General features: G+C 38.3%; 2 protein-coding genes across 3 annotated transcripts in view; one reads left to right on the top strand and one right to left on the bottom strand.

Annotated features, from left to right (window-relative positions):
- Window positions 1–2,489, bottom strand: part of NSA2 (NSA2 ribosome biogenesis homolog (S. cerevisiae)) — a 7,788-nt gene extending 5,299 nt beyond the window's left edge. For both annotated transcript variants that reach the window (XM_012664575.1, XM_012664574.1), the window contains exons 1-3: window positions 2,101–2,489; window positions 460–647; window positions 218–368 (exon numbers count right to left, since the gene is read on the bottom strand). In XM_012664575.1, the coding sequence (XP_012520029.1) occupies window positions 218–368; window positions 460–647; window positions 2,101–2,103 (342 nt within the window). In that variant the 5' untranslated portion in view covers window positions 2,104–2,489. The remainder of the gene's footprint in view (window positions 1–217; window positions 369–459; window positions 648–2,100) is intronic.
- Window positions 2,101–11,400, top strand: part of GFM2 (G elongation factor, mitochondrial 2) — a 45,610-nt gene continuing 36,310 nt past the window's right edge. Inside the window, exons 1-5 of the mRNA XM_012664572.1 lie at window positions 2,101–2,543; window positions 5,075–5,161; window positions 7,349–7,433; window positions 9,858–9,915; window positions 10,280–10,377. Of these exons, the coding sequence (XP_012520026.1) occupies window positions 5,099–5,161; window positions 7,349–7,433; window positions 9,858–9,915; window positions 10,280–10,377 (304 nt within the window). The 5' untranslated portion in view covers window positions 2,101–2,543; window positions 5,075–5,098. The remainder of the gene's footprint in view (window positions 2,544–5,074; window positions 5,162–7,348; window positions 7,434–9,857; window positions 9,916–10,279; window positions 10,378–11,400) is intronic.

Below are 11,400 nucleotides of genomic sequence, written 5' to 3' on the forward strand. Positions count from 1 at the left end.
AAAATAAATAAATAAAAACTTAAATTCTAAAACCTGATGAGAAAGCAAGTTTTTATAATTAAATTTGCAAAACTTACAAAGATGTCAACACCTAAATAATGGGAATTATAGTTGAACTTGATGTTTCAAGTTAAACTGAAGAAACGAAGACCCTCAAATTTGAATTTAAGTAATTCTGAACAAAAAAGAAATAAAGACTTCACTTGTTATTGCTTACCGCTTTCTCTTTTCGTTTTTGTTTAATCATATTGGAAAGTACTTTGGCTCGGGACTGTCCCTCTCTGTCCAGCAGATAGGCAGGTACTGCTCCCTGTGGAGTCTTTTCATCATTCTTTTGTTTCGTGTTTCTCTTTTCATGCATCTTGATACTACAAGAAGGAAAAAGACTCAAGATTCTGTTTTAATAACTGTTACCCAAAGGATGTTAACTTGTTATAACGAATAAACGGGATTACTTACGTCTTTTTCATTTGTATTTTCTCAGCATGGCGCTGCTTATGGTAGAGCTTAGCCTTCAGACCAATCATCTTCTTTGCCTTCTTCGACCGTTCATGAGCCTCTCGACTTTCCTTTTTTCTCTTTTTCTCATGGTAATCCAAACGATACCCATAGCGTTTACGGTGTAATTCAATATGTTCATTTTGTGGCTATAATGATACAAGAAATGTTACTTTAATTTTTAAAAATACTGACCATTCTAAAATACTTTCTTTTACACAGCATATAAAGTAGGTAAGACCCTGTATCATCCAAATGTTCACTTGTTTAAATGTTTCTTATACTATTAAGTCTGTTCATATGATGTAAGTTAAATAAATTTTGATCTTGGATGGTATGAGGCATCAGGGTTTAAATCTATAATAATCTCAATAAAGGTTACTGTTCATTGAAGGGAAATGTCCAAAATCCACTGGACCAACAAAAAATTGGCCCATTTTAGGTGTAGGCGTACAAAGTTTTGACTAACTATAGTTCTGTAAGCACCATAATGAAGACATAGAATATTTCCATCACCCCCCAAAATTCTGTCACTTTAAAGTCAATCCTTTTTCTTCACCCTCAATATGATATCTATCTCTATAGTTTTGCCTTTCCCAGAAGGAAACATAACAGGAATCTATAGCACATAGCCTTTTGTATCTGTCTTCTTTTACTTAGCCTAAGGCTTTTGGAATCTACCCATGTTGTTGCCGGTATCTGTACTTCAGTCCTTTTTATTGCTGAGTATTATGCCACTGTATGGCTATACCACCATTTTTTAATCCACTGATCAGTTAGTTGATGGATATTTGGGTTGTTTGCAGTTTTTGGTGATTAGGAATAAAGCTGCAAAACAGTTTCATGCAGGTTTTCATGTGGACATATGTTTACTGCCAGACTGTTTTCCAAAGCAGCTGTATTATTTTGCATTTCACCAGCAATGTATAGGATTCCTTTTGCACTTCAAATGTCAGCTTTATTTTAAACACGCGGCCTGAGTCTATCTGTATTTTAAGACTGCAAAAATAAAATGATGCAAAGCCAACTCCAGCACAGAGAACAATGCTAAGTAACAATAAGCTGTGGTGTTTTCAACTGTTACCACATAAACTTTGCAGCAACCCCAAGAAAGGTATGTGGAATGCCATTTTTGCAAAGAAACAGACATGTAGTAGAGAAACGATAGGGGCAGTCAGATCTGGACTGTTAAGCCCGGCTCTAGAATTCATTAGCTGTTTGGTCTTTGGCAAGGACGCCATCAGTTTCCTCGGAAGTATAACGAAGTGGCGAGATAGGGTTATACCGTATAGGGTTATCACAAGGCTCAACCATATTCCCACTTGGCTCTGGCACTGATGACCACACATGTGGCGAAACCAGGACTTTAACAGAGTGAAATCTTACTCCAAAGCCTGTATTCTGGAAAATACCCACTCTGTGTCCCTAAGGTAAAGTTTTTTTCCCCCTCTCCAGAGCCTACTCCACGGAGTCTACCCTCTTTCCCTTCAGCAGTATCTCACTTCCGCCTACCACCTCACCCCCTGCCCCAGCACCCCGAGACCCTCAGGCTCTACTAATTCAGACACTCTATGTCGCGAGCCCCCGAGGCAGCCTCATTACCATGGTGACGGCCGCAGAGCCGCCGGTCGCAACCTCTCCGGCACGAAGAAGCTCTCAATCTACGGGTCTCAAGAGATTCACGAGCGGACTCAACGCAGGCCGCGACAGGAAAGGGTCACCCTTTAAAAAGGCCGAGTGACGAGCAAGCGCGACGCACCCGTTCCGAGCCTCTATTCTCTGCTTTTGCTTTTGGCTAGAAGGGCGGAAGTTGCTGGCAGGCGGCATTTGGCTGGTGCACCACCGGAAGTGTTGCGGTGTGGCTGCCTGAGGAGGCACCGCCGAGCCTTTTTTTTTTTTTTTTTTCTTTCTATGTAGACACGAGGACGTTTGCCGAACCAGTGTGTCCACGGGTGAGGCTGTTGCAGACTTTGGCGCAACCCGCGCCTCCTGCTCTCACAGCCCAGCAGTACAAAGCTGATCTCTGGCACACGACCTAATGCCGGGTGAGTACCGCACCGCGCCTGCGACTCCGCGTGCCTATGACCCTGTCCCGCGCTGGGCACTGCTGACTTTCCAGGTTGCGACTGACACAGCCAGCCACGGAGGAGGGCAACAGGGCCTCCAGAACACCCCTTGGTGTTGCTCTATATGGACCTTTCTGTCTAACCTTCAGCGAGGTCGACTCATCCTTTTTCCTGTTACTGTGTGTAATGTGTGCACGATGGAGAACGATGCATAGGAATTAAAATTTATTGTATAGGAAAGTAAAACTTTACAACTGCCAAAACAAAAAAAAAGACAACATTCTGGTCTTCTGGAGGTAAAGGACTGATTCCAGAAGTTCCTGGACCAAGTGCTGAGTGTGGACTTGCATTTAGTAGCCCTCTAGTGCCTTGAAAGAAGTAATTCACCGTAAGAAAGTACGTCTGATTATTGTAAGAACACTTGCCGGTTTTACCGTTTTACTGCCCAGTCGCAGAACTTCCCTTAATTACCTCACCGTTTGAAGCGTGATTCAGTTATGATGGGAGCAAAAATAACTGTGCCAAAAGAAAGTATTCATCTCATTAAGTCTTAGTGCTTGGATTTGAGGCAATTTTTTAAGACTTCATCTTAAGAAAAACTGCCTCAAAGTGATCTCTCATTTTCTTTAAAACCAGAACTACCTAGCGTTTATATATTTTCAGGTACAGTAAGTTGTACAAATCTCTTTGCCTGAAATGCCCCCCCTCACCCCCCCAACATTGCCTCCCTCTCCTCCTTCAGGTGCTTGTTTAAATGACACTGCTTTAGTGACCTTCCTTGACCTCTTTACTACTGCCCCAATTCTCCATTCCTGCTTAATTTACTATAGCACCTATCACCATAAAAATGCTATGTATTTTATTCATTTTTTTTATTTATTGTCTATATCCCTTGACTAGGATAGAGGCAGTATGAGAGCAAGGATTGTTGTCTTTTGTTCACTTCTTCAATGCCAACACCTAGAAGGCAACAGCAGACACGTGAATCTCGTCGAATGAGAAGGAGTAGTCCTCCCGGGAGGCATGCAAAACCACTCCTGGCTGACATCCACTGGGTTAGAGTAACCAGAGACAAAGGCCTGTTGCAATAATAACTGGAGAGAGAAGATGAAGCCCTGAAATTTGACATTAGGAGTGAAGAGAGAATGGATTCAAGATATTAATATATTTAGGAAATAAAATGAAAGGATTTGGTGATTTCCTAAATAAGGATAATGAATGTTTCTTTCTTGTCTAAGATAAAATACAGAAAGGAACAGATTTAGGAGTAATAATGAGTTTTGACATGGCTACTTATATACATGGAACACGATGATTTAACATTATCCGTTTATCTCCCCACCACCCCAGTCTCAGATGTGTCCCTGTATTTCTCATAGCTTTGATATTGTACTTGAAACATAGTGAATATTTAGTAAATGTTTTTAAACTAAAGATTAGTTTCTGTAATCATAGAGGAAGAGTACTTGCCTTTGTGTATTTTTTACATGATTCTATATTTACATGTTTATGGTAGGAAAATTAGAATATACAGATAAACCAATAAATTTTACTGCCAGTGAGAAATTACCAAGTTAACATGTGGATGCTTAATTCTCTACATTTACATAAAAATGCATTTTGGTTGGTATGATGTTTTTGTCATTTCACTAAATCTACTATATCTTCATATCTTTCTTTAAGTTTTTGTTTTGTTTTTTGAGACAGTCTCACTCTGTTGCCCAGGCCAGAGTGCCGTACGTAGGTGGCGTCAGCCTAGCTCACAGCAACCTGAAACTCCTGGGCTCAAGTGATCCAGCCGCTTCAGTCGCCAGAGTAGCTGGGACTACAGGCACGAGCCAACACGCCTGGCTAATTTTTCTCTGTTTTTAGTAGAAATGGGTCTCACTCTTGCTCAGGCTGGTCTTGAACTCTTGAGCTTAAGCAATCCTCCCGCATCAGCCTCCTAGAGTGCTACGATAACAGACATGAGCCACCATGCCTGGCCTTTCTTTAGGTATTAAAATGTGTTGAATAAGTAAGGGATATTTTATGCTTAACCGTATTTTTCATATTTATTCAGAATTTTCATTTTGCATTGAATTTTTGATAGCTAAAAATATTGTTCCTACTTTTTATAATAAAAGTAATACTTTTTTTTTGAGACAGCATCTCACTCTATCACCCTGGCTAGAGTGTATGACATCATCATAGCTCACTGCAACCTCAAACTCCTGGGCTCAAGTGCTCCCCTTGGCTCAGCCTCCTGAGTAGCTAGGATTACAGGCACACACCACCACACCTGGCTGATTTTTAAAATTTTTTGTAGAGAGGATGCCCAGGCTGGTCTTGAACTCCTGGGCTCCAGTGATCCTCCTGCCTAGGCCTCCAAAGTGCTAGAATTACAGGCATGAGCCGCTGCACCCAGCCTAAAGTAATACATTTTTACCATACATATTACGTATGTCTGATATATACCTTACACATAATACATAAATTTAGTTTTATAATTTTGTATATTTCTTTTTCAGAGAATACCAGTTTAGAGGATCAAGATGTTGACCAACTTGAGGATATTTGTAATGAATCATCAGAAAATATCCAGTTTGCATATTAATGTAAGCTTTTCTTGTAAAATTAAATGTACTTCAATAACTTCAGTTACTTTAATGCCTAAAATGCATGGTATATCTCATCAGCTTTTGATTCCAAACTTAGTTTAGTTATAACCTTTGGATATCCTCAAGGCAAACTAAAAGAAATTACCTTAATTTAATAAGAAATATTTAATAAATTCCTCAATTAAGAAAAACAACAACAGGTATAGCTAAATACTGGTTTCATGGAATACTGAAATGCCAATTGTTTTTGGAGGCAGGTAGGCCTCTATATCTTTTCTAAGAATAGCAGCACTTAATGGACATCCTTAAACTGCTAACTAAAAATATATTTTTGAGACTCTTATGAAATAAAGTTCCTCTTAAATTAATGTCAGGGTATAACATAATTGTACAGTGGTTGGTACAATAAAACTACTTTTGGTTTTCTTCTGCAGAGCTGTTGGAAGTCAGCTTCTTGGGCAATCTAATATTTGTCTCATATTTCAGGAATGTTGTCTTGGTCTTTAAACTCTGGTCTGACTCCTGATTCCTCTTCAAAACACTATAAATTATTTTGTAAACTGTCACATCTTCAATATACTTTAGAAATATCCTCAAATGAAATCACGCCCCCCTCCTCCCTTTTTTTTTTTTTTATCTATAGCTAAGTGAGAGACTACTTTAAAGCTTGTCTGGGTCATTTCTTTTTATCTTCTGCAGTGACTTAATAGGGAGTACGGTAGTTCCCCCTTATCTACAATTTCGTTTTCTGTTGTTTCAGTTACCTGCAGCCAACAGAGGTCTGAAAATATTACACAGAAAATTACAGAAATAATCAATTTATAATTTTTAAATTGCATGTCATTCCGAGTAGCATGAAGAAATCTTACGCTGTCCTGCCTCATCCTAGCCAGAAGGTGAATCATCCTTTTGTCGAGTGTATCCACACTGTATATGCACTAGCTCCCGTCAGTAGCCATCCTGGCTATCAGATTCACTGTCATGGTAGTGCAGTGTGTGTTACTTTAAATCACCTGTGCGGCATTTTGAAGAGTATGTATTTCTCTATTCTATTTTTATGTCATGAAGTGGCCCAAGGAGTTACAGTTTTTCTTCAGTGTTTTTATTCCTGACAATCCAGACTATGCCGCTTGTGAAAGGTAGATACTGGGTCTTCTTATCCTGATCATTATGCAGTGAAAACTTGAGTCTCTTCTCTACTCTTTAAATATTTTCTTAGGATGACAGTGTATTATTGCTAGAAACCTGGTAATTAATATCAAGATAATGTAGAAGGCACAGACATGCATTCCATGATATCAAACAAAACAAAAACAACAGATTGTGGAATCCCCAAATCATTATATACATTGACAATTCCAAATATATTGGCAGCTATTAAATATATATCTAGTGGTTTAGGGATAAATTGGGGTGGAGAATGTTCAACCTCTGCATGGGAACATTACGAGAAGGTAAGGGAAGCAGCTAGAGTGGAGGGTAGACTTGGCCTTAAGCTGACCTGCTCCAACTCTGATTCTCAATTGTAATGCTACACTGGAGACACCTGGGGAACTTTTAAGAATGCCACTTCCCAGATCCCCCATCGCTCCTTTCCTTTCCCCACCCGCATCTTTTTAAGAAGCTTTCCAGGTAATTCTAATGTGTAACTACTGTTATAAATCCTAAAAACAACTAATGGTTTTAGAGTTCCCCTACAAGCTCTTAGCACTAGGGAATGCTAAGAGGAGCACTAAGGTATATCTATGGTGAGATATCATATTTCAACTTTCTGGCACTCTCTGACTTTCTAAACTTCAGGGTTGTGATTCTTAGACTGTAGCTATCTGAATCACCTGGAGGATTAGTTAAAACAGATTTCTAGGCCCCATCCTCAGGAGTTTCTGATTGTCTTGTCTGGAGTGGGCCCGAGAATTTGCAAATAAGTCCTCACTCTATGCTAATGTTGCAGGTCTGGGAGAACCATTGTTTTAAGGTCGGCTCAAAGTAGCAGATCAGTATTAATTTTATTCTTTCCGCAGGATAAATGTGGGTTGTCACTTTAAAAGGACTGGAGTTAATAAATTGGGGTTACTTTAAGGACATGCAAAATATTTTATTTTCTGACAAAGCAATAGTTACAGTGTTAAAACTGCTGTCATGCTAAAATAAAATTAATGTCATGTTTCTTTTTCTCCTTTTTAGAATATGTGCTTCTGTAAAATAAGAACAAGTTTAAAAAGATTAAAGTTGCCTGTACCTCTTGGAAGAAATTACAGTTCACTACCAGGTACAAATGTTAGATTCTTCTCATTTTATCTAAACTGCTGGCTTTATCTCTCTCTCTCTCCGTCCCTCCCTCCCTCTCCTCTCCCCTCTCTCTTCTCTCCCCTCTCTCCTCTCCGCTCTCTCCTCTCTCCTCAATAATCTCCCTTATTAGGGGTCTCCAACCATCTTTTACTCTGGCTATTTCCTTGAGATTATTAGGAGGTGGGAGTACTCTGATAGATGGCAGGAGGGAAGGGAAGGTTGGTGGTTTTAGTATTGGGTTCAGAAGTTTACCATGCGAGTGTAACTGTAGAGTGCTCTTGTAAAATCTTTATTTTCTAGTTTTTATACAAGTGTTTTCTGTCAAAAGAGGTATACTAGAATGTATTTTGAAGATTGGTTAAATATTTATCTGGGATAGTTTAGGTTAGATATATGGCTATCAAAAGCTGAAAGTTGAGGAGCTGACTACTTCAGTTTTGAATGTCCTTCCTGTATAAGCAAGCACATAGTAGGCTCTATGAAACTAGTTTAATTCTGTTGCTGTTCTCATTACTATCTTTGTTATGGGAGAATAATAGAATAAAACTAATTGGCTGTTCACTTACAAGGGCACGTGAATTTAATGAGTCACATTATTGATGTGTATCTAAGTTTCTATATTTTGCCCATGTGAATTTAACTGTAGCAGTATAGATTATCTTTCGATCTTCAAATGCCATGAGGTTTTAAAAATAATATAAATCTCTTATTTTAGGCCAGGTGCAGGTGCAGTGGCTCACGCCTATAATCCTAGCACTCTGGGAGGCAGGAAGATCGATTGAAATCAGGAGTTCAAGACCAGCCTGAGCAAGAGCGAGACCCTGTCTATACTAAAAATAGAAATAATTAGCTGGGCAAGTAAAAATAGGAAAAATTAGCTGGTGTTAGGGTGATCAGCTAGTGTAGAGCTGGTGCACTTGAGTTTTGAGAAAGATTTCTCCAGATAGAGATTAGGATAGGAAGAAAAGGTTTATTTACTTTTCCCTGGAGGAAGGCAAAAGGACCAGCATGGAGGTGGAAAGAGGAAGAATGTGCTGGCCCCAAAAATCAGCTATCAGGGCTTTTTCAAGGGGGTTGTAAAAATGGCAGGATATATTTGAGAAATTGTTGCATCCATTCCTTTCTTTCTTCTTGGCGGCAGGTAGATAACAAAAACTGCAATAATGTCAAAGTCAAAGACTTGGTTTCCTGCCTTTTCTCGGAGAAGGGATTATCAGAGGAGATGTGACTCTGTCCTCGAGATATGGTTGAGGCTGTAGCTCTTTCTCCTGCTGTTTACTCAGGAACTCTGTAGAAGCAGATTCTCAAAAAAACCATTTTGAAAGAGATAGATTTATATTTCTTTTCCATCCATTCAGTTTTCTTCAGAAGTTGTGCAAAACAGAACTGCGGAGTGTCTGTTAGTGAGAGAACTCATAGGATTGATCTTTAACCGTTACTGGGGAAATTGTAGGATTAAGTATTTTCCTAGGTGGGGTTCGGCATTTTCCTGTTATTTTTGCAAGGCCGCCCCTTTCAGCTGGGTGTGGTGGTGAGTGCCTGTAGTCCCAGCTACTTGGGAGGCTGAGGCAGGAGGATTGCTTCAGCCCCCAGGAATTTGAGGTTGCTGTGAATTAGGCTGATGCCACGGTCCTCTAGCCTGGGCAACACAATGAGACTCTGTCTCAAAAAAACAAAAGAAGACTCTTATTTTATTATAGGAACTTGTGAGAACTAGTTTTAATAGAAAGATGTAGATTAAATTTACAAATGTAACTGCATTGCTGTATTAATATTCTTAAAATTTATGGTGAGCGTGGAGTAGGCCATTATGGACTTTTTAAATTTAAGAAATACTACTTGGCCTTTTAGAAGTATTAGATTATTATGACTTCTGTTTAGTGATGCGTCCCAGGCCATCTTGAAAGGTATTACATCTTGGGATTGCTCAGGAAGATAGGTTCCAAATGGTACAAAAATTCATTGCCTGCTGATAAGAGGATCACATTTAGCTCTTCAAGCCTTGAAAAATGCAGGTTTACACGACTGTGCATTTTTAAATTTTTTTTTGATTCGGAATCTATTAGAGCCTTAAGATTATCATTATGACCATTAATTCTTATTTTATAATTTTGTAAATAGATGTTCAGTAGGTGGCAGAGATTGGGGTAAATCTGTGTTTTTCTAAGAATATGATCTAGAAGTTGATATTTAAAACTTTTACCTTGCTTTATTGTCATCCACAGCTTTTTTCTTATAGATTGAAGGAAAATAAGTTTTAGATAAATGAGAGTTTTATTGAGCTTGAATTTTGCTTTATTTGACATTATAGTATGTGCTTAAAATTATTTTAATTTCCTTCATTTGTAAATTAAAGGAAAATTTCATAAATTTCACCGTTCAATTTTAACCTTCTTTTTATTAGGCTTAATAGGAAATGATATCAAGTCGCTTCGTTCCATCATCAATCCTCCCATAGCTAAGTAAGTACTATCGTTGATAACTGCTTTTTTCCATAGGCTGCCAAGAAAATGTACAGGTTTTCTCTGATGGGCATTATTAATGAATGTAACAACAGCAAACTTTTCACAGAAATATAAGATTCTCAACATTATAGTTAACCTTTTTTGTTACTTAGCTATTTTGTCAGAGTAATATGGTAGGATATATTCTAAATGTGTTTTCCATTTTTCTAATTTTTACACAATTTTTAGTATTATGTAAATTATAGAAATATTAACCAGCTTTGAAATTTGCATAGCATAGATATTTTGGTTTTATAATTTTGTAAAACCAGAGAATGTAATGTCCACCTCGTAACACATGTTTTTTTCCCCTTTTAAACAGAATCCGTAATATTGGAATTATGGCTCATATTGATGCAGGCAAAACTACCACCACAGAAAGAATATTGTACTATTCTGGATACACAAGATCACTAGGAGGTTAGAATGGATTCCTCCTCTCCCCACCCCCCATTAACAAAAGCATCATTGGAAAATATTTTGATTAAGAAATCAACCTAGACACATTGAGTATGGCATGGAGGCACTGATGTCTAAATCACAACATAAAGATAAGGTAGTTTCAACACCCACCAAAGAGTCTTCTTAGATTCAACTAAACATTTAGACTCACAAGACTATCATGGACACCATTTGGACCTGTAGGGATGAATATGTCTTGTTACAACTCCACAGACATAGTCTTCAGTTACCACATAAGGGACATGCCATACTCAGGGAAATGCAAAGTTATATTTATCCATAAGGTATTTATAATTCATTTATAGTTCTTCCCAGTTGAGATTTAGTTTAACAATCAGAAGTTACTTTTTCCATAAGATATATTGCCAAGCAACATAGTTGACATACCTCTGTTCTCTAGTTTCTAGGAGAACTGGAAAAATTAACTGGTGTCAAAATCTCACGTAGAAGAGGAAAGGATTTTGTTAATCCTTAACCTACAGTAGTAGTATTTACCTAAGTTTTGAATTTATTTTTTAATTATAACATGTGAAAACTGGTTTTTGACTAGGCATGTACATTTGGATCCCCATGTAGCCTTTTTTTTTTTTGTATTTTTGTTTTGTTTTTAAATAATGATGCCCCAGCCTAGACCCACTCTGGAAATTAAGATTAAGAAGGTCTAGTATATGATATGCACTCTATCGGAAACCATTTCTCTAGACCCTTGGAATAGGCTGAGACTTTATAGAGGAAAAGAACACCAAGGTTAGAATCTTTATGATGATAGGTTCCTAAATGTATAACCACCTGAACTTCCCGTATCGTTGTATAAATGGGACTATGACGGATGGCAAAACATGGAACTTCTAGGCTTCCTCTTTTTTTTTTTTCTGAGACAGAGTCTTGCTCTGTTGCCCGGGCTAGAGTGAGTGCCGTGGCATCAGCCTAGCTCACAGCAACCTCAAACTCCTGGGCTCAAGCGATCCTTCTGTCTCAGCC

Source organism: Propithecus coquereli, unplaced genomic scaffold (assembly GCF_000956105.1).
Source record: "Propithecus coquereli isolate 6110/MARCELLA unplaced genomic scaffold, Pcoq_1.0 Scaffold9, whole genome shotgun sequence".
Lineage (NCBI taxonomy): Eukaryota > Metazoa > Chordata > Mammalia > Primates > Indriidae > Propithecus > Propithecus coquereli.